Raw genomic sequence first — 26,352 nt, 5'->3', positions numbered from 1 at the left:
GCATGATGTGTAGCTTTTAAGGATCTTCTGGTGGACCTTACTGTGTCAAGCAGCTCCTAATTAAGTGATGCCTTGATTTTGAAGTGTGGCAATAATCAGGCCTGTGTGTGGCTAGACAAATTGAACTCAGGTGTGGACAACCACAGTAATAGTATGTTTTAACAAGGGGGGCAATCACTTTTCACACAGGGCCATGATGGTTTGGATTTTTTTTTACCTTCAATAATAAACACCTTCAATTGCATTTTGTGTTTACTTGTGTTGTCCTTGACTATTGTTTAAATTGGTTTAATGTTCCAAACACTTAAGTGTGACAAACATGCAAAGGAACAGTAAATGAGGAAGGGGGCAAACACTTTTTCACACCACTGTATGCCGCCTACAGAGCTTTGTCGTATCAGCAGCAGTTAATAGTTGAGGTACCCGAGAATAGGGGGCTTTGAGCTGGGTACAGGGCACCACATGCTGCTGGTTGTTCAGCGGACATTATGGTTAAGGTTAGGCGAAAAGCACTTGCCTGTCTTGATGCAAATTGACATTTAAAAGGTGCTTTAATGATGACTGGTGGGTCTGGGGGAAAGGGAATGTGCACGCACAACGCCTTGCTTCTCCTGGGAGGTTTAAGTGTCATGAACATGTCCTGCAGCGTAAACCCTAGCACCACTGGCTTAGCTTTATTAGCATAAAGAAATGTAGCCGCTAAGAATCTAATAGCAGGGCTTGAACACACTGTTTTAGGACAGTTCCTTAAGTAATAAGTGGGAAGCAATAAAAAAAAATATATATATATATATATATATATATGCTAATCTGAAAATTGATTAGATCCATGACTTGTAACCGTGATCCGATCTGAACCTTGAGTTTTGTGATCCGTTGCACCCCTACTCAGATATGCAAGTGTTTGCCACAGTTACAGCCTACAGATATTGTACAATATCAATGTCATGTTGCTTTTGAAGTAGTCCATAGCAATACCGTTTTCTTTCAATGCACTGAACTACAGCGTGTCAGTTATTACAGGGACAACAGTGATAGTCTTCTCGTACCTGGATGTACTCTGTGAGTGTATTGAAAACCTGCTTGGCCACATTGATTGCCTTGGAGAAATTCCTCTGGCCCTGGTCGTCAATAACATCTTTACCAGAATAATACCAATAGAAATCACTGATAGACTCCTGGAGAGGAGTCCGGGTTAGTAGGGGAGGGGGAGGAAGATGAGGAGAAGAAAAGAAGAAAACAATGACAGTGATTAACATTGAATTAAAAAATGACAGCATCAGAAGTAGTAGAATATCACTGTGAAACAGAATCTTTGAAAGGGAAATGTATAGAAAAAGCTATAGAATCTTAAAATGTGAGAAAAACGAACCTGGGGGCATACGTATATGAGGCTAAATTGTTTTTTTAATTAACTATACTGATGTTTTTTTATTTTCAAACTTTCCATGTTGAAAGTAGATGGGAAGCAATCAGTCTTCAACTTTCAAATTTCCCTATCTATCGACAATAGTGTTGAAGCGTTTGGACCAGGCGTCTATTTCACAGCAGCAGAATTTATATATCCAGGATAACCGATAAAGCGAGGCTTGACCTAGTCTAATCAGTGCACCCTGGCTTGGTGCGTTTCACCAAGGCCAAGATGGGCTGAGGAAGAGAGACTAAGTGGACGGCGAGGTCGATCACAGATTTACTGATGCTATAAGTGAGAATATGCATTGCGCCTACTTTACAAAGAGTAAGCTTCCTATGAAAGCATGATGAAGAAACTGCAAGAGAAATTCCTGAACCGCCTGAAAGTGCAAGTAGCCTAGAAAAATAAAATATAGTCATAGTTATAGTATTTAATAAGTATAGACAATTAAATCATAATTATATATTTTGTTGTTATATTCAAGGAGTAAGGATAAACAAATTAACGGTTATAGCATACTGTTTGCCTTAATAGTGAGCAGAAGATAATGTTGGGAAATTTTGCATAAAAGATCAATTATAACCACTAATGAACAAGGCTAGAATATGATCCGCAAATAGATATCTCTCTCTCATATACTGGCTAAAATATAATTTTCCTAAGTAACATTAACTTCCACTGCTCTCTTTTTAGGCAAAGTTTACTACAGTTTGTGCAAATGACAACTAACTTTAATCGTCGGTCCGCTTCTGCCACGTTTTTTAAAAGCAACATAAGGTAAAACCCACTGCTGAGTGAACAGAAAAAGCCCCAGGATTAATACATCCTGGCTGTAAGCCTGGTCAGTGACAGGCTAGCTGCACAGAATAAATAGCCAAGGTAACTTGGCTGCCTCTGCTTTCATGAGCCAAGGCTAAATTGAGCCGAGATAGCGAGAAAACTCTGGTTTAATCTGCTGTCTAGGGTTGGTGAAATAGCCTTTTGGACGATTTGTTGTCAAGGGGTGGTTAAGTTCACACTGAACTGTCCTTTCAAAGCACTTAGTCAAAGTTTAATTCCTCTTAACTGAATGAGTTACATGTTTTTTATTTTATTTTTTACAATGTACGAGAACTGTCTGACGCTGTGAAGACTCTTAATTTTAGTTTCAACCTAGGAAATATGTCCATACAAAATACTTCCTTATGAACCTGCAGTAGTGAACAAAAGGAGCTAACCTGTACTCTGAGGAGGTAGTCAACAGTGGAAATAATGATGTTGACGGTTGTATTGTTTCCCGTTTGCGTCCTTAGGTAGTTCTGGAAGTCTGAAATAGGATATTTCAAAAGATTGCAATTTTGCACTTGTAAATTGTAAAATGAATAAATAAAATAGTGGTAAAATTTCTGTAAAATAATGCACAATATTTTATGTAAAACCTAGGACATCAGAATAAAATCCATATAGAGAAAAGCTTGTCGAGCCAGAAATGTGAAGAGGCATCTTCTGAGTAAATCTGCATTTAGCAGTGGGTTAATTAAAGGGATACTTTGCCGATTTAAATTACGCTCTTTGTCATCTTTGTGTGAAACACACTGCCCACACAAAGATGACACAGAGCTGAATTTAAATCAGCAAAATATCTTTAAGACATTGCATGTTCTTGACCGTTTGGTTAAAGAAATAAATTTCCCATCAATTTTTCAAACTGCAATCACACACTCTTTGTAAGGAAATAGTAATTAATTAACGTTGTAAACTCAACAATTATGGTAAATAAAGATGGGGTGCAACTTGAGTCCGTAGCCGGTAGAATGTGATCAAAAACCAGCGTTATCACAAACACCCTGCGCATTAATACATTTACCCTTAATTTAGATGCTCAGCCATATTCCTACTGACCGCAGTCATCATCAGTATGTGACAGAGAACTTGCAAACACACCTGAGTTGTGTCCTTCACAGAGCAGCTGCAGGAAGCGGAAAAGGTCACAGGTGAACTCATCATCCTGCATGACCTTCTCACCTGGCCGGAGAGAAGAAACACCCACACACACAAACAGACAACGCACATGCAGAAGCATATATGCACAAGCACATACATAGGTTTGCGCGCGGACGCGGACACACACACAACACACACACACACACACACACACACACACACACACACACACACACACACACACACACACACACACACACACACACACACACACACACACACACACACACACACACACACACACACACACACACACACACAAAAAGTCAGAAAGCAGACAACATATAGGAAAGCAGACAACATATAGGAAAGGGATAGACACACAAGAAGATGGACAGTGAAAAAGTTTTAAAAAGAGATGTGTGCTAATCCCCACATGTTTTCTTACAGTCAGTAAAAGGTGTAGGGTTATAATCATTGACTGTAAAATTTGTGGACAGAGCATGTGTGACGTCACCCTTTAATTTATGGAGATCTGCTGTCCGTCGTCGAGTTTGCCGTTACGAGCACAGCCATCCTGGTTGAGGATGTGGTGATTTTAGACGAGAGTGAGGAGAGAGGAAGGAGTCCTTACACTCTGTTACGTTACATACTTTTACTGGCAATCATAGCAACGCCCTAAAACACGCTTTGCTTTATCGCCGATTTTAAAATCAACGAGACCATAATTTAAAAAATGAAGATCATTCTGTGTTGCAGAAGACTTCAAACTCGCGTTTGAGACCATAAACTCATTATGAAAATATTTAGTGAGAAGTGTCTCACTTTCTCATAGACATTTATTGAAACCGACCTCCTTTCGCAACCAAAAGTGTCTCCCAGGTTTAAGGAGTCTCCCCCTGCAGGAATTCAGATCGAATGCAGGTTTAAGGAGTCTCCCCTTGCAGCAATTCAGATCAAATGCAGGTTTAAGGAGACTCCCCCTGCAGGAATTCAGATAGAATGCAGGTTTAAGGCAATTCTGCATTTGCAGCACATTGCCGAACAAGATGCGTTGTCCATTAATACAGTCTATGGTTATAATACACCACTCTGACCTAGCAAAAGTGTGGGTGTGGGTAAAGGCACCCACACCCACACACACACTTTGATGAACAGTAGGCAGCCATAGCACTTGGTGGACTGAAGAGGGTTGGTTTTTAAACTGCAGCATTTTACAGTCAGGACTGGATTTAGGCTGTTTTCATGTTTTCTCAAAAATGGTTTGTTTTTAAAGAAAAGGTGTTGGTTGCTTCTTGTCTTTGTAAATTATGCATAGATTACAAATACATTGAGGAAATTGAGGACAGCTGCTCTGACTGTGTTAAAATGCTGCTTTGAACCAAGAAATGCAAAAGGAAAAGAGGGTCAGAGAAAGGAAGATGAAACACTTTACGAAAAAACAGAACAATAACAGAATACATCCATACGATTTGACAACAAACTGGACTGGGCTGAGGGAGAAAAATCTGTAGATCTGAAACAAGACTGAAAGTGCAGTTTTCTTTCATAAGGCAGGCAATTCAGTGGATGTGCAACATTGTCTATAGACCACTTTTTCTAGTAGCCCAAAATGATTGAATGACTTGTGCTGACTTTTGTAGATGTCCACTTGTGTAATCGAAAAGAAAAAAAAAAGGTCTGATGCTCCTGCTAACAAATATCAGAAAGTAATTGTTATATGTTACTTTGTAGTAACAGGTTAAAATTTAACCGTGCATCTTCCACAACGGGTGTGTTCGGATTCAGGGGTTCCTGAAAATGTTCCTTCCACTACCAAACAAGTGTGAGCAGTTCACTTGCACAGCTAAAAATACGTTTGGGCTTCCCTCTGAGTCGCCAGACCTTTTTGAGGTCAACCGAAAGTCCTTCTCTCTGGGGACCCGAAAATAATTTTCTATTATTATAGTGAGTAGACTAACACTATATTTTTTATCAACAAAAAACGGTTCTATATTTCGTCAATGACAACTTATTTCTAAGAAAGTTGAAATTACTATTTGGCGATTCTGTAAAGGCACTTTCAGGCTTATTCCCAACACAGTGGTAAACTAGATGAAGGGAATATATTTTTCACAGTAGAAAAGAATAATGAGACAATATAAACGTTTTATCCCTTATAAATTAACAAGGATTATAAATAGGATTATGACAAATGACGAGGAAGTTAAGGATGTGGTGTAAAATAAATGTGAATAAAATGTCCTCTAGTCCAACAAAAACGTGAGGTTGTAAAAATATACACAGTATAATGCACGACTACAACTATAACCATAAATTCAATACTGGGGTGAAAATAAGTCAATGCATTAAATCATAAAATTAGAATGGGTTATTCAAATTGAGTCTTGTCACTGAAACAAAACAGTCATGAAAGACAGGTACACTGACTACAGACAACAGCTCAGCCAATAAACAGAGGAGGAGGGAGGGAAGAAGGAAGGATTAGAGTTCACCCCATCCATTCAGAGAGCAGCATGGCACAAAACAGCCACTTTAAAGTCCAACAACACTTAGCAAAAAAGAGGAGAGGTGGACCAAACAAAACGGATGAAAAGGTAAGAGATGAGAAATTAGCAGGGCGGCAACCACTGGCAATTTATGTCTTTCTGATTTTTTTTTGCAGATGAATCTTTATATAAAATACTTTAAAATCATTCATTGAGAATTACATTCTTTAGCATTACACTTTCTTAAAGCTGTTATAAAACAATTAAAATGTAATTTTTTTTACACTAATACTGAATGCCCTGATCTTTTTTGTCTCAATGTAAGATCAGCTGTACTATAACAGTTCAATAAATCATATTCATTGTAATTTTTAAAGATATTTTTAGGCCTTTATTTGACAGGACAGCTGAAGACATGAAAGGGTAGAGAGAGGGGGAATGACTTGCAGCAAAAGGCCGCAGGTCGGATTCAAACCCGCAGCCACTGCGACGAAGAGTAAACCTCTACATAAGAGCGCACGGTACTATCCAGCTAACCAGGCGCCCATATTCATTTTATCGACCTAAATCAGCATCAATGAAGCTATAACACCTCTCAGTAACTTCTAGTTCCTACCGGTTGCGTTATGGCGGGGGAGTCATTAGGTTTCCGTTAAAGTCAATGTGTGTATTTCCACTGACTGCGGAACGGCTGCGTCCAGACTCCGTCCGAGCTATGGAGATCCCCAGCCCTCCTGAGCAGATACGCAGAGCTGCTATTTTTGCCAATGCCGGAGAACTCCACGGCAATTCAGCACATGGCAGATAAATAAATGAAACAGCTTGTTTATTTTCAAAATAAAATAGACCGTGCTCACCGCGGATCAGATCTCCCTGCACTCCACCTTGAAAACACAGCACAGACTTGTTTACCCTCTACTCCTCTAAATGGAATCAAACTGTTGTTGGTTAAGTGGTTCTATTATACGTGAATTCCCGAGATCTTGTGGGTCATCGTGACTTCAGCTGTCAGTCATGGCCCCAGCCGTTCTGCAACAAATCCAAACCTGGTGGGTGTTGATGGATGCCGGAGCACGGAGCCAATCCGCAGCCGTTCTGCAACCGGTGGAAATTGGGAGTAACAGCAAAACTACATCCTCTAAAAATCTACACCTTTTTAAAACGGTTATAAATTGAACATTATAAACTTCCTGAAGGGAGCATTTAGACTGGTAACTTAAACTGCACTAGTTTTAGAAAGCGTTATGCAATAAACTGGAAATTGAGTTTATTGCGTGCTAACAAAAGGTTCCCAAATATGCATTTAGTAGACACAGAACCAAATTTGCATATGTGTGGAGTTGTGTAAATGCTCCATTTTGTTCCCCCAAAATCTCTAAAGGTGCTGTTTGCTGCTGAGTAGGTAGTTTCCAATGGGTCTACCAGAGCGTTTTCTCTGAAAACAGCTGCCGTATGCAACGTTGACTAGAGACCAAAACATCCACGTTGCTAACTGTAAAACCAAAATGACGAACTAAAAGACGCTAAAATGCCATAATACGTAGTCATTTGATCCATTTAAAAATGCAAAAAGAAGTGGAGGCTTAATCTACCATTTTGGTAGGCTGATTGTGGTATTTTTGTATTCATTGCAGCCCTTAGACAGCAAGTCAGAAAGGACAGAGATAGAGGCTGAGAACACAGATGGGATTGTACACATCACAACGGATAACAACCACCACAATAACCATCTCCATTACTAAGACAAAACAACCAGCTGATTTTAAGTTGACTACATGACCCAGAGGGTAAAGGCGGAGGATGGTAAATATTAGTAATATTTAGAATGTGCCAGATACTGTACAAATCCTGAGAGGGAGGCATACATGGGTTCAGGTTGTGACACTAACTACATTTCTACTTCTGTGCCTGTACATGTCTGGATTTTTAAATCTTAACATCTATATGCTGTATTCAAAAGAAGTCATCATAATCATCATCAGTTTGCTTATTGTGAAGGAGGAAAATGTGAAACATTTTACTTCAAAATTCAGAAATGGACTTTAAAGACCTTAAACAGTATAAAATGACAAACTACAAAAGCAACTAGAGAACAAGTTATAATTAGCCTAGCAAGAAAAAGAGAGATTAGAATGGTGTGGGAAGAAAAAGTAGCTACAAGCACAGAGCAGGTAAGGACGAGGTCTGAAGGTCTACACTCAGGACCTGGACAGAACTGACACAACAGCTATCCAACCAAAGTGAGAGAGACTGAGACGGAGAGAGAGCGAGAGAGATATAGGGAGCGAGACCAACCAACACACAAGGAAATGGCAGAAGGCATAATTACCACGCTCATGAGTGATGACTGAGGAAGGGAAGAAGGTGCAGTAAACCAAAATGAGAAAAGGAAAACAGGGGGGAAGAAAGAAAGAGAGAAAGAAAGTAAGAAACAAAGAAAAATATTACATATAGGGAAACGAGATTTAAAAAATCCCGAATTTAGTTGTTTGGTCAACATGGAAAAGAAATTATGCGTTGACAGAAAACCTGTACAGCTCAGTAAAACTCAATAGGTGTTATCTACATTAAATATAATATATTAAAAATATAAAAAAATCAAGACCTTGTGCCTTTTTGCTTGTCTGATTGTGGACGTGCACTCGCAGTGAACCGGTCTAGTTAATAAGGCCTTTTAAAAAGCAGGTAAGTTTGTATTTACAAGACAAGGATGAGGAAATTTTGATTACAAAAACATTATCAGCTGTGCCATGACTAGCATTATGCTATAATAGGTGCAGTAATGATTAAAACAAAGTCAGATTTAGTAATTACTGGTAGATCAATCCTGGAAGTGGATATAGACTAGTCCAATCTGAGTTCTCTGTTGCATGACTAAAACTATTGTTGAACTTACACATGTTCCACCAAAACAAATTCCTACCGGAGGCTATTTTCCAGCGGCACCGTCATTGTGTCCAGGGCTTAGCGCACTTGTGAGTGGTTTATTGAATTGCCATTCAATGAACCAGAGCACGTTTTTCTCCCATCCCAGAATGCTGTCTGGACTAGCCAGACCCTCCTACGCGGCGCTGTGGAGGAAGGTCTGGTTATGCAAGACTAATGTTACTGTAATATTATTACTTTCCCTAGTAAATAGTAGTGTAATGGATTACATTTCCAAAACAGTAAGTATATTACAGTTAATAATCCAAGTAATGCAACGTTTCTGCTTAACCAGAACACAATTTGTCCAAGGTAAGCGATCTTACACCGTGTTTAGTCGCCGCTGAAGTACGCAATCTGTTAAGTCCTCTGATCAGTAGTCTGGCCATTCATATATAAAGCACATTTCTCTGCACTGGTTAAAAAGCAATTCTGCTCCTCTGCACTTTTCTATTCACACATAAAGGGCCCAAGTGTAAATTCCCCATCTTGCGCCCACGTCGTTTAAAATACAAATGCACTTGCGCACAGCTGGTCTTACGGGGAGGTGTGTGCCCCTAAGCTGTGTGTGTATGCGTATGTGTGTGTGCTAGTCTTTTTCACTCACTGTTAATACACAACAGAGACATTAAATACACAACTGCAATAGGGTGCTTCTCAGGATAATATTAACATACACTGGGTCATTTAAATCATTTGAACACCTTCAGCAGGTGGTTTTCTTTGATGAGGCACAGTCTCTTATAACATCGGGAAGATTTGTTCCATAATCTATACACATTTAGGGTGTATGCTCTGCAAACATGAGGAGTAAAATATTCATGTTTAAGTGAGGTGAAATGAAATTATGACAGGAAGTCAGAAATGTCTTAAAAACACCTTGAATGTCATTGCTGCACCTGTTGTAACATGATGATAACTTGCGCACCAACTTATGCATAAACAATTCCTCATAATTACCTACAATTATCCAGTTGTCTGTTAGTTTGCAAGCTATGACTGTATTTTACAGAATAGTCAAACAAAGGAGAATTTTGATTTTAGAATTGAATTTATAAAAAAGTATCAGTCTAAATGATTGTGAACATTTGTAACAAAGGTATACACACATAAGATGTAACAGGCAAATCATAAGCACATACACATGTACACTAGGAAATCATACTTGAAAATGCATATGGAAAACAGGTAGAACTGCATAACCACTTGATACAAATCAACAAATTGCTCAACCAAAGTTATGGCAGCATAAATGGGACAAAGCAAGATAAAGAGTGATGATTTTTTTTAAAAAGAGTGCTTTCGTGTCTTCTTGGGAAACACTTATATTTGGCAATAAAAAAAAGAAAGAAAGAATCTACCTTAGAATGAAACCAATGGTTTTAGCAAGCAGTGATTTTTATATGAGGCTTTAAATGTACTGTACCATCCTTAGGTCAATTTAAGTGACATTTGAGAATTTTACCTGCACCTGGTGAAGAAAAGCATTTTAACATCAACAGACTATATGTCGTCGGGAAAAAGAAATATTCATAAAACCTTTATTTCTACTGCTATGACCATTAAAAAATGTAAACCAATGCTTACCTGATCCCTCCTCTGTCACCATTCCCAGTCCTTCTGCTTTGTTCTGCCTCTCAAATGCATTTAGATCCAAAACACTAAAAAAAAGAAAAGAAATCAATGGTGAATCTCTGTCCTGTTGTGCTCTCTTCCCTGACCTTGGCCCTTATTGAGCCCTGTTGTTATTAACCATTAAAATGTTTAATGTTAACTGTTCCTGTATGCAGCAAAAACATTATTGTACAGACAAATAGAGGCAAATATCAATACAAATATTTGGTTATTTAAAAATCCGATATGCCAATATATCGGAAAATACATTTTTTTTAAATATCCAGAAACGTGTTACATAAACAGATTTCCATAACATTAGTTATTTGTAGTTATTTATGAGTTCTCAATAAAATAATATGATAACAATTTGTTTTACTGTCACAACAGTACAGAGGAAAATCTAAATTCTAATAAATAGAAATATATAAAAAACTGACTTATTTTACAAACTTAAGATATGATATGTGTTTTTGTTCAAAGGACTTTAAAGTTAACATTAACAACAACAACAAAATCAGCATTGCCAACAGGGACGTTGTAGATCGCCCTCTGGTGGACAGACAATGCAACGCCAACACAACATGGTTGACACTCCGTTTATGTTTTTTAATATTCATTCATCAGAATCATTTATTTGTATCGTTTATTTGTATTAGAAATTATTCTGATCTAAATGCATATAGAAAAACAAATACGGCCATTATAACTGCCAATACCGATAGATCGGGAAATGCCTGATATCAGCCAATAATATCGGCCTGCCGATATACTGTATTGGTCAGGCTCTACAGACAAATATCACTGGATTACTTTGATGCTTTGACGTTTACCTGCAATGGATGTAATAATGATCTTCCGCAAAGTCAGACTGAATCTAGAAATTTGGGCATCCTACCCGTGTGTTTAGATTTGACCTCAACTCAGAGAAAAAGCTTAATTTTGATGCAATCTGGCTCTGGAGTTGTTATCTTAAGCGCCTCCATGAGCTGTATCACAATCACTGCTGCAGCTTCAAATTATTATTATTATTATTAATCCTTTATTTAACCAGGAAGTTGAGATTCCATTGAGACCATTGAGCTTCAGAATCTCTTTTACAAGAGAGACCTGGCCAAGGTAGCAGCCAAATCACAACACATACATAAACATGTACACAACAAGTTACATTTTCAAGGTAAAAAAAGTACAAAATGTTAAAAAACACAATACAAATACTGAGCATGTTGGAGAGCGGTCTTAACAGCTGGCTTAACTACAATCACTAAGTGTTTCTCTGTAATGGGCCCTGTAAACAGGAACCCCTGCCAGGCCAGAAAAGTATTTTTAATGCCAAACATAAAGGCAATTATCTATTGCATTTCCCCTATATTCATTCTGCAGCAGTGCACCGCTGTGAACTGCAGTGCCCCACTGCCGTGAGCCCATAAACAAGGCAGCAAGGCAACAGTCTATGCTTAGTTCGCGCCTATTACAGCATAATGTTGCTTCACAATGAAACAGGGATATAAATGAGACGGTCCACAAAGAAATTCAAATAATCTGATTTATTCTTCACTCTCACTATTGGTCATAACCAGATGATGTCTGAAATGTGCATGTCAATACAGTCACTGAGACTTGGATTTTTTTAGTTTCTTTTTAAGTGCATATATTCTGCTCATTTTCAGGTTCATGATTGTATTTTGAGGTTGTACCAGAACAGGTTTACATGGTTTCATTTTCAAAAAACACCATACTTTTGCAGTACTGCATATTGCTAGATCCTGTTTTCACCCTGTGGGTTTAGGTCTCTGTTTTAGCTACAGAGTGAGACATCTCACTTGTTTTAGCTACAGAGTGAGACATCTCACTTCTATACTATCTTTGTTGGGAGTCACACATGCTCAGTAGCTAGGTAAGCTCCCATCAGCAAGATAACTCTTTCTCAAGCTTTGGTCAGTGCAAGGCAGAATTAGCTGAGAGACTTCTTCTAGACAAGGGCCACTTGTGGGATACCTGCAGAACAGGAACAGGAAGTAGTTCCTTTGGAGATTCTGGTCAACTAGTTAGCCGCCTCGCCTAATGAGGTAGAAAGCCATGCATATTTTGAACAGCTCACCCAGAGACTGAAGGCAGAGGACACTTAGAAACTATATCTCACTCAAAACAGCATGGATAGTTTTTTTTCCAAGTTTGTATGCATGTTTTTTTTTCATAATATTGGCACTTTAAATTTTTAGCTAAATGGACTTGACTGCTCTTTAAGTGAGCCAGCCAAAACCCCAGTTAATACCCAGTGAACAACCCACCTGTGCTATGAAGACATTGTAACTATACAGTATGTGTTTCGGTCTTAAAACAAGAAGAGTTTGTAGTGTTACCTGCATGACTGCATCAGACCAGCCAGACTCTGAAAAAAGCCCACATCTTTTTTGTCTTTCAGATAATCCAACATTTTCTGTCAAAGAGACAGAGAAAACCACAAAGGACAATGAGAGACAAGAGTTATATTTCAGACCAAAATATGCTTTAAGACAAGTAGAGGAGATGGACACAATAATATAAACAACTATATGGTATGGTCTTAATTCCTCATTAAGAACAGGATCTCAACAAACCCAATACACTTTACAGGAATACTGGATTTGTTTGCATATTGTACACGTGTTCTTGATATTCAGTTCAATGCAACTGGCCTGCCAAAACATGGACAATACCTTTACTAAGCTCACAATGTCCTGGTTTGTTGAAAGAAATCTGTAAATTCAATCATAGGTTAATTATTCTCATAATTACAGTAAATGTTGTGTTGTACTGGATGACATTATACTGAGAGGTGAGATTTATCTTGTCTTCTCTATTTACATCCATTGAGAGGACATTATATTAGGAACCCCTTTGAAGATTATACAGTCCAGTATGACACCATAAATTACTATGACCTCAAAACTAAAACACACAATCTAATTAACAGCTCTATAAAGGTTGATATTACATGTGGTAAATGTCTTTATTGTGTCAATGGAAAATTTAGTTTTTGGTTGGTATGTTATTTGTTGTACGTTTATTGTTCTCGGGCCCCCTTCGAAAAGCTTTTAGTAGCTTTTCTGGGGTTCCCCATTTCATGCGGCCTGTATATGATCCATTGCACCTCATGAAATTGTGTTTAAATATACAATGATGACGTGTGAAATAAACAAACAAACAAACAGTGGCTATGACACATGCCTTTGGTGTGTGAGATCTGGGTTAGATTCCTACTGCGATACATCAACCAAAGTGTCCCTAAGCAAGACACTCAATCCCTAGTTGCTCCAGACGCTTGCAACCTCTGACCTATACAGCAAAATTGTCACTTTGGATAAAAGGGTCAGCTAAATGACATTTTACAACTGAGCAAATGGAATGGAGACAAATGGAAACAGCAACAAAGAAAGATTCATAATAAAACTGCTATGTACATGACAGAAACTAAAGTAACTGGACACTGAAATACCTGCTGTACAGTAGAGTTTCCTCCATTGAGAATAGCTATGCCCAGCTTCAGAGTAGAGGCCACCATGGGACCCATATCACCTGGTGAAGAGGAAACCACACACAGAGAAAACAACTGGACACTAGTTCTTCACATACCAGGTATCAGGGTCATTCCAATGTCCGTCTCACCCAATGAGGAACGAATGGACTTTTACATGTAATAACTTACTCCCCACTCACACGCAGAGAAGTCTGCAACATATGGCAATACAACCAGTCTACAGACCCAATCACAATGTAGGTTTAAATTAACATCTGGATGGAAAACTCCTAAGTCCTGCACATGCAACTGAATGGCACTGATTGAATGGAGACAATGCACAACTGGATATACTCTCTTCCAAAATTTGTTTTATGCTTTCATATCTCAACAGTTTGACCAACGTTAGCTTTAATTTACAAATTAAGCCACAGACTAAAGAAAATGACACCACCCAAACTAGCAGTCAGTCCGACCATTGGTCATAATGATTTGATGAAACGTTATCCCTGTTACTGATTAGTTATTATCAATATTTATCCTGTAAGAATATGTCCGTAAATGTTTGAATTGTCCATAGTTGTAATGGACGCTAAATGTTTTTTAATTTGTAAAGAGGTTTTGGGGTTGTGCAAAGTAGCACGTTAACATTTCAGTTTACACCCATATGCTTGAACATGAGCACTGAAAGCGGCTATTTAGCACAATCATTCAAATAGCAGTGTTACAGTGCAGCAGTTACAGTGGAAGGCAGGACCTACCTTTGCTAGCGCTGATGGTTTGTAGCACCATCTCCGCAGCTCCTCGGTCATGCAGCCGAGCCTGCTGATACAACAGCTTTTGCTTCTCCATCTCTTTCTCCTATGTATGTGAAACAAGACACACGTCTGACAGGCAGCAGCATACACGTTTACAGCCAAGACCATCATAGGGACTGACAGACAGACGTCGTGAGCAGCTGATCACTTACTTCAAAACTCTTCACTTCCTCTCCATCCTCATCTTCTTCATCATGACAACTCTGAAGGAGGGAAGAGTGATAAAAATAAGAGTTACATGTGGACAGCAGAGGGAAAATGTGTTGCAAAAAGGACTATTGTCATCCTGTGATAATCCAGCTAATTCACTTCTAAGTACAGTAATGAAACATGTTCTAGTGCTGGTTTTCAGTAGCTGGTACCTTAGCCATGATGTCAGCATAGGCCATGTAGAGAATATCCTCATCCAGTTTACTGCAACACAAAACACACACACATTTTTATTATTATTATTATACCATTGACTCAAATTACTCAGGTTATGTGACGGGTCCAGTGGTACTGCTGCAAAGAGCAGATATAAACAAGTGAGTTGAACATCAGTCAACAGTCAGATGGATCCACATACTTTTTTGGCAGAGATAAAGTTTGACTGGACAGATAGAAGACTGCCATATTTTACCAATAAGGATGCAGTATGTCAGCGGTTCCCAACCCTTTTCTGCAGGGCTATGTTGGAGCACAATCATGAGCTACAACCTTGTATTTTACATATAACTACAAGAACCCACCACTTCTCTGTGAGGGCTGTTCTGCTGAACAGCTGAATGAGCTGATGCAGAGGATCAATGTGTTTTTGCCCCTCCTCTTCCTCTGACGGCTCCTGGACCCCCGGTTTCTAAAATAAACAAACATTCACAATGACAAAGACTACGGTAAACACTGAAAAAACAACAGCCTGAAGGACTATTAAGGACAACTTAAAAAAATAATTCCATTGCAAAAAACGTACTGCAAGGTCCTCTATCAGTTTATCCTCAAAGTAGTGTTCCTCTGCCTCAATCCAGGTCTTCTCATAGCCCTGCAGGAACAAGTTGACAGCCCGGTGCCTAGTTTGGGGGACATACGGTGGGATTAAAAACCAAGTCTTTCTTATTAGATATAACACATCCACAGTATACGCATGTACCCACTGTATACGCTGTACGTGTGTGTTGTGTGTGTATGTGTGTGTGTGTGTGTATGGGGAAGGGGGGGTAATTATACCTGGGCAAGTTATAGAGCGGTGCCATCCTGAAGCAAGCCACCACTGCTCTCTTCCTCTGTTTAGACAGCAGTTTGTGCCACACAGCCTTCTTACTGCGCTGAGGATGTTCAACCTAAACACACAGACTGAACCACTCAGTACTAGAACTTTAGAATCTTCCTTCATAACAAAACTGTTAATAATCTAATAATATTTTAATAATATTTGATGTATTGCTTACATTCAGCAAACTATGAATATTTACTACCCTACTCAGGCTTATTCATTGCCAATGCCACTATCACTATGTGTTTGTTGTTATACGTTCTGTCCACTGGAGGGACTTCAAATATAGCCTCAAATGGGCATCTACTTCATGGCGTATTGCATTTCTGGCGAATTGGTTTTATACGTTCATGTTCAACAAAGCACACACAGTGGCAAAAATACAAATCAACAGAAAACTCCGGAATTAAGCATCTTCTGACAGGTGTAGTGAAACGGTGCTGTTGTAAAGGATCAAGGGCTCGTTTAACACACTGACTTTTTAGAAAACACAGCCTAGACGTTACAAACAGAGTTAGCCACCATGCTAATGGCATTGATAACTACGGAAAAAAGTGCTGTCTCTACTTTTTTAGTGGTTTATTGGGGAGTGTTTCTGGCAAACTTTTACAGCTGCTAGAGGTTATTTTATGCAGTCGAAGCGGACTTTGACAGCTGTAGGGCAGCTAACATCAGTTGTCTCCATGAAGCTCCCAGCTTGGCTCCTATAACTAGCGATGAGTTGGGACAAAAGAACAAGTCAAGTTCTCCATCCATCAGTTTTCCATCCTCTTTTTAATTCGTAGCCGCAGCCTGTTACTCTCTTTACGATGTGACAAAAGCATTTCCTTTTCAAATGTGGGTAGGCCAAGGCGAGAAGCGCTTAAGTCACTGGGTCATTCACAGACTTTCTTTGGATGCAGCACACCGTCTACAGCCCATATAGCTTACATCTTTATGACAACTTGTTAGGAGAAAGGAACTCTGTATCGACGACAATTCATTTGGGGGATAGCTCCATTGACACTGGAAGAGCCACCAGATGTCCACCACATTCCACTTTCTTTGTGTTGGCGCTCTTAACTCCTGTGCACTATGGTTACCGTATTTTCCGGACTATAAGTTGCTCTGGAGTTGCATCAGTCAAAAATTGCATCATGAAGAGGGAAAAAAACATATAATTTGAACTGGACCATAAGTCCCATTTAATTAAAAATTAAATACAAATAAAAATACAAGACCAAATAAAAATCCTAGACCAAGAACAGACATTTGTAACACAGAACAATAGGCTGAATACAGTAGGTGTCCGGTATGTTAACATAACACATTAACAGTTATTCAACTAAACAACAGCACACTACCAGGGCGTGCAGAAGTAACAGTTGTCTTTAGGAGCAGCATGTAGTTGTCACAAGCCGAGACCGCCCTCTCGTGGCTATAGACGGTTTTCATTAGGAATTGAAATTTAAAAACATGTTAAATTATGTTGATATAAAAGTTGCACCGGACTATAAGTTACAGGACCAGCCAAACTATGAAAGAAAGTGCAACTTATAGTCCAGAAAATACGGTAACTGCTCCTCCGATTTCTGCAGGATAAATCCAGACAGCTAGCTAGACTATCTTTTCAATCTGAGTTTTCTGTTGCACGATTAAAACAACTTTTGAACAAGCACATGTTCCACCAAACCTTCCCGAGGATAATTTTCAGTGGCACCGTTATTGCGTCTGGGCCTAGCACCGCCCAAGACGATTGTGATTGGTTAATAATAAATGCCAATAACCAGAGCACGTTTTTCTCACAAACCTTGACTGCTGTGTGGACTAGCCAGACCTTCCTCCTTAGTGCTGTGGAGGAAGGTCTGGCGATGTAAAAGGGCATTTGGAAACATCATTGTCTTCAAACAACAGACATGCTTGTGTCTAATTTTGCAGTTGGGGCAACTTTAAAAATGACCAATCACATTAGCTCTTCTGCAGGCCAGCTTCCAGCTTCTCCGATAAAAGCTGGTCTTCTTCAGGAGGACCACATGTGTATAGTAAATCCACTCAAATATGATAACATACACACACAAACAAACAAACACACCTGGTCTAGGTGGAACAGGACATGAGCAATCTCCAGGACTCTCTCCACAGTCTTCTCTGGGTCTGAGGTGTCCTCATAGTGATTAGGAAGGTCTCTGTATAGAGCCATCTGCCAACGAATAGCTGGGTCCTCCAGCTGTACAAGACACACACATACAGTCACTTTGGACATCTATTCAAATGTTTGTCGAGACTGTGCCCTTTTAAAAAAAAAAAAGATTTTTATGGGCATTTACGCCTTTAATGATAGCTCAGGCACAAAAGGGGAGAAAGACAGGGAAGACACGCAGTTAAACCGTTACAGGTTGAATTTGAATCCTGGACTTTCGGCATTGAGGAATTAACCTCTGTACACGTGCGCCTGCTTTACCAACTGAGCTCAACGGCCTCACGGCTGTGCACCTCTATAAGCACTCAGGTCAAATATACATTTGGTGGATTTGAGGTAGATAGTGAACGAAATTTTGGAGCCGTTACGAGATGAATGAATGATATTTTATTGATGTGTGTCCACACAGAATGACACAACACCAGAGTAATTTAATTCACAGCTTCCGCTCCAATGTCCACACAACATACTCTACTTTGCAAAAAATAAAGAATAAAGAAAACATATTACAGAAGTTACAACACTATTATAACCCATTAATTGTCCAACTATAACCAAACTTGTCATACATGAACAAAAGCCACAGAAACATAAATGCATAAATTAATAAGTAAATAAATAAATAACAGGTAATGTCACTTTCAGACAGACAATGATAAATACAAAGCCGTCTTTCTTGTAACCCTTGCTTATGCTAAAAAAGTTTGAAAATAAAAATGGTTTAGGTAAAAAAACAATAACTAATAGGTCTATATCCTGCCTCGTCTCTTTCGTTGAATTATATAGCTAGAGTACCCGAGTTGGTTACTTGCTTAAACAAAAAAGCCAGTCAAGTGATCCCGATGTGTCCTGGTTAACGCCGCTAACGTTACTGGTTATCTGTTTACAATGTATAGCTTGTTCAGCGGCCATTGCCGACATTGGTGAGTTATTTGAAGCCAAGAGAGGGGGGGCATTTTTTTGGTTGGGTAGAATCATATTTTGTAACAGAATATGCTACAGGTTGAATCTGATCTCCACAGATTCTCATTCATGTACTGGAAGTAGAAGGGGGTGACTTCGGCCACTTGTTCGTGACCTCCTACTTCTGAATGTATCGAATGGAACACTCCGAAGCGTATACTGCCCCCATCAGTTCCGGAAGAGGCGCAGAACCAGTGCCGCTAACGCTGGCATTGTCGCAAAGGGGGTATATGGTGCATTAAAAAATGGGCATTGTCGCGTTTTGTCATTTTAGAACCAGAAGGTATCGATTCTTGTGACATCCCTAGTACCAACCCTTTTTAATTCATCTGTTGTGTAAATATAAAGCATGACGTCATGTTCAGTTTATCCTACTGCAGTAGATTGATTGTGTTATTAAAGCTCAAAGTATTCTTACCTTTCCTTGTAAATGGAGATTGTTCCTGATGATCTCTCGTACTTCATGCTCTGTGTCTTTCTGTGAACAGAGTAAATGTACGCTCCATTGTGAATCAAAGTTAACCATTAGTAAGGACTACTAGCCAGTCAGAAGGAGAGTATGAGGGCGTGACATGTTAGCACTTAGGCGAGCATTATAACGTGCGTTACAAAGTGAAGAATGTTTGTCTCTGAAGTAAAGGCTGGACTACAACAGAGCTTTTTGGAGCCGTTTGTTTACAGTGTTTTCTGTTGGAGATGGTAAGTCCCTTTGGGCATTTTTACTTTTTAAACCTATAACTTGAACAAAAATGATATGTAACACAATAAAGGAAACGGAAAAAGCCAAAATGTCACCATTCTTAGAAGATCTGGCAGAGCTTGGTGGGTGGAGAGAGAGAGAGAGAGAGGTGCGCTCAGAAGAGCCAGAACATTTAGACACCAACAACCCAGTTGGCATTCTCTGATGGGTATCTTTGGGATATAGATTGTCAGCAGAGGCAATTACTTCTTCTTCTTCTTAAGCCGTATAGTGTCGATGCAACACATTGGTTTTTAAATTTATTTTTTATTTGCTCCCAGAATTGATTACCACCGCTATGGTTGCAACAGAAACAATAGGCTACCACAACAAAGGTTTATGGAATGCACAAGTGTAATAGATTGGGACGGATTACCTATACTAATGATAATAATTATGATAATATTCTGCAATGTTTTATTTCCAATCAAGTAATGTCATAATTTTGTATTGCCCCCAAAATAAAAATAGTGGAGGCTCTCCGAGACCATTATTACCTCTTAAAAAGAAGCAAAATGCTCTAGTCCACCTGACATGATCTGAGCCAAGTGACTGCTGGTCTTCTGTTGATGCGTGCCAACGTGCCTTGAGTTGACAAAGCAACGTTCTTCAAGAAAGTAATCTCGGGGTCACAAAAAAAAAAGAAAGGGAAAGAAAGCTAAGTGAGGGAAAACAACAGTTTCTTCCAACAGAAAGGCAAGGAGCAGAATCACAACTATTCAAGCTAATATTAATGACGCAGAAATTTTGAATTTTGAAAAAGTATGTTTTGTATAAAATATTGCCAACAACACTCACCATAAAAATAAGCTAAAAAAATGTGTTTGTCGAATACACAAATGTCCAAGAATAAATCTCATAGAAACAATAGCTCCAAAGTTCAGTTAAAAACTACTACTCTATCAAAACCTCGCATTTTAAATGTCGATCTTGAAATATTTGCAGAAAATCAACCACTTGCATGATTTTTGCATGAATAAAACTCTATGCTTCTTTAGCGTAATGGCTGCAGACATGTTTATTTACTGTGTGATGTTAGCTATATGACAAAAATTCATCTAATCCATGAGTGAGACTGCAAACCAAAGCCCACAGACTGCAGGCTGGCTAGTGTAAAGTTAGGGAAAATATAAATATTTTGTTGTGTGAATAATGTGCAGCCAAAATTATGTTTCCTGTATTGTATATAAATTGGTGCCATTAGGGAAATGTTCTATAACCTTAGCAAACAGTTTTTTTATTTTTGTAAAATAAATGTTTCCTTTTTGTACCATTGTAACTGTGTTATACTGCTCAAAAGACATTTAGGATCTATTCTTGCTTCTGGCCATGGTTGGAGCAAAAAACGCTCAGAAATGGCTTGGTGTTTAGAGGTCAAGCTAATAATTCTTTAGATTGAAGGCTTACAGCAAGGAATCCAGCTTGATATATATTATAGGCCGGAACATAAACTATTATCAGCATCATGGCTACAATGTTATATGACATTATATCTATCAACATTACCTAGCAAAGCTTAAAGGTGCTCTAAGCGATGTAACAATGATTTTAGGCTAGAACCTTTATTGTCATATACAGTAAACATCTGCTCACTATCTGCTAGCTGCTTGTCCCCAGGACACACTGTAAAAAACATCTCCTCACTATCTGCTAGCTGCCTGTCCCCAGAACACACTTAAAAAAACATCTCACCATCTGCTAGCTGCCTATCCCCTGAACACACTGTAAAAAACATCTCCTCACTATCTGCATGTCCCCTTGAACACACCGTAAAAAACATATTCTCACTATCTGCTAGCTGACTGTCCCTTGAACACAATTTAAAATACATCTCCTCACTATCTGCTAGCTGCCTGTCCCCAGAACACACTATAAAAAAGACGTGGTTTATAGAAAACCCAGGGTCTACAAACGGCAACAAAAACAAACTGTGCCAACTTGCACAACAAACCATTACAGACAATTACCAACGAGAAGGATTTGGGGGTGAGGGCTAGGGGTGTTAGTGTGCAGAAGCACAGAAGGTAGGGATAGGTGGCGGGATGACGAGCAGGGAGGGGCAAGCAAGTCTTGTTTTGTTTGAAAATACTTAAAATATCAAAAAGAAGTAACGTCACCCAACATCGCAAAGAGCACCTTTAAGGAAATATTAGTCCCCCTTATTTTCAGAAACAGCTACAGAGAGTGCAACAGTGGCAGATCCCTCATAATTTCCTAATGTTGAAAATGTGAGACAACGTGAGCTCTCAAAAAGTTGCAATCATTTGTAGCATAAGCAGGCTAAGAGGAAAATATCAATCCTGTATGTGTCAAAGAGATTGTCTTGCTTGTCGTGTAGTACATAGTGAGCAAGATGAGGGAATAGAAGATGATGAAAGTGAAGGGAGCAAGGGGAATGAAGGTTGCTTTAATGATAGTGAGAAAGATGCGGAGAGGACACAAGAGGGAAATGCATTTTAAAAGATGCTTTAGCGAGATGGACCAAGAGGAAGGGGGCCCACAGAATCTGCTCATCCATTAGTCCCAGAATTATGTGCAACACCCCTGGTCATATGGTGCAAACACTGCTCCTTTTATTTAAACGTGCTTGTTGCTGGATTGGGAAAACCTGGGTTGATTTAACAAGTTAATAACTACCTTGTAGTGGACTGCAGTTGTTAGGTTTGGCGAAGCGGGGTAACAGATATAAATCCAGGGCATGTTGACCTTGCTTTGTAGTGTATTATGTAAGAAAACAAAGCACTTTCCATACTCTAATAGACTAAAGTGCGGTTTCTCCTACCTGGTTAAAGCGGTTCTTAGCCAGTGCGATGAGCTCGTGTTCACCGGGGGCACAGATGTTAAGTCCCACAGGCAGCAGGCGCTTCAGAGTGGCAACAATAAGACTCGTCTGCATCGAGTATCGGTCTCCCTTCCTCTTCATCTTCTTCCTCTCCTGGTCCGAAACTATTCCCTGAGGGAAAGTCAAACATCAGAAGACAAGGAATGCACACACGGGTCTACTAAGTGTGACGTTATGCTCTTCCTAATGTCTAAATGTGCACTGATACAAACACGTTTACAGTAGGGCTCGAAAGATTGGGCACCCCAGGTCAAAATTTGTATTAATGTGCACAAAGAAGTTAAGAAAAGATGGAAACATTTCATGAAAGTCTTCATGAAAGAGTCATTAGAATAAAACCTCTTCTACGTCCTCACCACAAAAAACAGCATTTTAAGTCTGCAAATGAACATAAACAAGCCTGATGCATTGTGGGAACAAGTTCTGTGGACCAATGAGGTTAAAGTAGAACTTTTTTTTGGGGGGGGGGGGGGGGGGGGAATCAATCATGCTTTGGGCTTGTATTGCAGCCAGTGGCACAGGGAACATTTCACGTGTAGAAGGAAAAATGGATAAAATAGAATTTTAGCAAATTTTGGATGCTGACTTGATGTCATCTGTGAAAAAGCTGAAGTAAAACAGAGGGCCGCTATTACAAATCGATAAAGATCCTAAACACACCTCAAAATCCACGGTGGATTACATCAAGAGGTGTAAACTGAAAGTTTTGCCATGGCCTTCATAATCTCCTGACCTCAACATAATTGAAAATCTATTGATAGACCTTAAAAGAGCAGTGCGTGACAGAAAGCCCAGAAATCTAAAAAAACTGGAAGACCTATGGAAGGAAGAATGGGCAAAGATACCTCAAACAAGAATTAAAAGACTCTTGGCTGGTGACAATAAGTGTTTCCAAGCTGTGATACTTGCCAAAGGGAGCAGTACAAGGTATTAACTCTGCAGGGTGCCCAAACTTTTGCAGACGCAATTGTTTTGTTACATCACTTGTTACATCACAAGTGTGAATGATGGAAATAAAATCCAGCACCTGGGGTGCCCAAACTTTCAAGCCCCACTGTAAACCTTGTTTCATTCCGATCCATGTGTCCATACCTTTGACATCTTACACTTAGTGTCAGTGATGAGGAAGGACATGTTGTTGATTTCATTCTGGACCACAAAGTTCTGCTCTTCTCTCTTGAAGTTCTGCAGAAAGACGACCAAATGGAAACCATTTATCACTCCACGCTCATACTGTTGTGCTGTCGGATGCTGTGTTAGCTTCAGAGCCTTGGGTTGAAAGTAAGATGTGTAAATACATTGTGATGGTCAGTGACAAGTGAAAAACTATGACCTCCACATCCTGTTCATTTAAGATTACATGCTGTACACAAGTGTAACTTGATTTTTTGGAGTGAGGTTAAGTTCTGCTAAGCAGCTACTGAATAAGAGTTTAGCCTTTTCCTCTCGGCTTAGAAAACCCTCTGTGGGTGACTGATATAGTGTTGTAATCCTGATTTACATACTCATTGATAACATATTTAATCCCTAAATATACAGGACACTTTTCTGTGCCTTCATATTCTGGATAGCTGTTCAAATGAATAACACAAAAATGTCTTCGACATCACAACCTTACGAAAGTCCTGACATCTCGTTTAAAGGCACAGTTTCTAAATATGGGCTGTGAGCATTTCTCCATTGCATTTTGATATATTCACAGCATTTATATAGCACCTCAACTTGCTTAAAGTCTATAATCATATTATAATCAAATAAGACATTGAAATCCCACTTTTTACCCTATGGGACCTTTACTACAACCCTTGGTGGTTTTAAGTGATGGCAATCTCTGACGGTCTGTTAGTTCAGTGGTAAATCACTTTGGTCCGGTCTGAAAAATCTCAACAAATAAATGATGTACAGACACTTAAGATCTCCAGAAGTCTAACCGTACTGACTCAGGCGCCCGGATAGCTCAGTTGTTAGAGCAGAATAGAGTTTTTTTCCTTGACGCAGCGGGCTCGGATTCAACTCTGAGCACCGGCCCTTTGCTGCATGTCATTCCCCTTCTCTCTTCCCTTTCATGTCTTCAGTTGTCTTGTCAATAAAGGCCTAAAATAACCAAAAAATTATCTTTAAAGAAAAACTACTGACTTTGGTGCTCACCTGACTTTCCCTCTAGCACAACCGGCAGGTAGGGTATTTATGGTTTAAGGCGAAATGTGGCAGTAACTTCTTAATGGAATGCCATGAAATCAGGCATAGATTTTTACCATTACCTTCAGGATGAATTGACTTTTTGTCTAGCGCCATCATCAGGTCAAAAATTCCCATTCAGCCTCAGCTGTACTGTAACCTTGAACAATGCATCTCTCCTTCTTTTATACAAAGTTAATGTTTAATTGTACATTGTCCCTGTCTAAATAAAATTACATTATATCACAATCCTGCTAAGCTAAAATGTTGAAGACTGTAACGGCTAAAAATCTGCATGTTGGCATTGTCAGGGCTGCTAGCATGGCTGTAGATTTTTAGTATTGTTAAGATATCAAAAAAGAAGAAAGGTCCTGAGCACTTTTCTTGTAAAAACTTAAAAATACTTTATTTAGATGACTATTTCAGAAATAGCCATCTAAATAAAGGCTTTTTAACTTTTGCCAGAAAAGTGCCTTGGACCTTCTTTAGTGATCTCTTGTGTTCCCTTCCAAAGAGCCCCTTTATTATTTGTTTGAACTTTTGAGCACTCCGGACCTTTCCTCTTCTACTGTTGAGATTTATGGTGATAGAATCAGCAGTTTAGACGCGTGGAGGTGCAGATCCCACATTGTCCCTGGGCCCAGATATATTAGTGGCATCAGCAGCATAACCAGTCCTCTTCAGCTAGTCCATATTAATTATTAAAAACACAAATAAGTGCAGTTTTAAAATCCCAACACAAAATGACTCTGTTACACGTACAATTAGATCTGGTCCAGTGCTACCTTGTCTACCTCTCACAGTGACGTTTTTAAATCAGCAGCATGTTATTGTGTTTCTTTGCATCCTCCTCAGTGATTTCTTACATGAGACTTGGCCCAGAAGATGAAAACCTCGGCCACCATACGGAACAGCTCCTCAGCCGCCGGGTTGGACTCCCTCAGCCATCTGGCCCTGTCAGGATATTAAGGCAGTTTAGTGATAGTGCCACTGCTTAAAGGTGGAGTGTCAGACCTCTAATAGCTCTATGCAGCAGTTTTTCAACGAGAGTGCCCCGTTTGTTCCTTATACACACACATAGAACGACACAGACGCATACGCAGGTATATCCTGCTGATCAACAGTAGGGTTGGGTATCGATAGGGTTTTTTCCGATATTGGTGCTAAAACAGTGACTAAAATAAAAGGGTTTCTGTATAGCTCAGTTGGTAGAGCGGGTGCCCATATATAGACGTTTACTCTTTAAAGCAGGGGGCCCAGGCTCGACTCCGACCTGCAACCCTCTGCTGCATGTCGTTCTCCCTCTCTTCCCTTTTAGTTCTTCAACTGCCCTGTCATTAAAGGCCAAAAATACCCAAAAAATAATCTTAAAAAAGACCGTCAATCAAAGAACGGCTTGTTTATTGCAAAGGTCCTGTGTTCAAAAACATATAACAATAACTTATTTCACTAGTAAATTGCTGGTAAACCACAAAAACAAACCAATTTTTTTTTTTAACCAGACCTTTAAATGCACC

The 26,352-nt window shown here is 39.3% G+C and overlaps 1 protein-coding gene across 6 annotated transcripts in view; it reads right to left on the bottom strand.

The window, feature by feature from the left end:
- Window positions 1–26,352, bottom strand: part of ryr2a (ryanodine receptor 2a (cardiac)) — a 167,779-nt gene that overhangs the window by 34,551 nt on the left and 106,876 nt on the right. For 3 of the 6 annotated variants that reach the window (XM_034859531.1, XM_034859530.1, XM_034859533.1), the window contains 18 exons: window positions 25,702–25,789; window positions 23,750–23,842; window positions 22,598–22,768; window positions 19,495–19,554; window positions 18,006–18,140; window positions 15,889–16,001; window positions 15,635–15,731; window positions 15,414–15,520; window positions 15,045–15,096; window positions 14,835–14,885; window positions 14,626–14,725; window positions 13,844–13,923; window positions 12,729–12,805; window positions 10,339–10,412; window positions 8,156–8,173; window positions 3,338–3,418; window positions 2,632–2,720; window positions 1,050–1,178 (listed from right to left, as the gene is read on the bottom strand). In XM_034859531.1, the coding sequence (XP_034715422.1) occupies window positions 1,050–1,178; window positions 2,632–2,720; window positions 3,338–3,418; window positions 8,156–8,173; window positions 10,339–10,412; window positions 12,729–12,805; window positions 13,844–13,923; window positions 14,626–14,725; window positions 14,835–14,885; window positions 15,045–15,096; window positions 15,414–15,520; window positions 15,635–15,731; window positions 15,889–16,001; window positions 18,006–18,140; window positions 19,495–19,554; window positions 22,598–22,768; window positions 23,750–23,842; window positions 25,702–25,789 (1,615 nt within the window). The remainder of the gene's footprint in view (window positions 1–1,049; window positions 1,179–2,631; window positions 2,721–3,337; window positions 3,419–8,155; window positions 8,174–10,338; window positions 10,413–12,728; window positions 12,806–13,843; window positions 13,924–14,625; window positions 14,726–14,834; window positions 14,886–15,044; window positions 15,097–15,413; window positions 15,521–15,634; window positions 15,732–15,888; window positions 16,002–18,005; window positions 18,141–19,494; window positions 19,555–22,597; window positions 22,769–23,749; window positions 23,843–25,701; window positions 25,790–26,352) is intronic. The other 3 variants (XM_034859532.1, XM_034859536.1, XM_034859534.1) reach the window with 1 other exon arrangement.

The sequence above is a fragment of the Etheostoma cragini genome, chromosome 21, assembly GCF_013103735.1.
Source record: "Etheostoma cragini isolate CJK2018 chromosome 21, CSU_Ecrag_1.0, whole genome shotgun sequence".
In the NCBI taxonomy this organism is placed as follows: domain Eukaryota; kingdom Metazoa; phylum Chordata; class Actinopteri; order Perciformes; family Percidae; genus Etheostoma; species Etheostoma cragini.
This window is presented reverse-complemented; position numbering and strand designations above follow the sequence as displayed.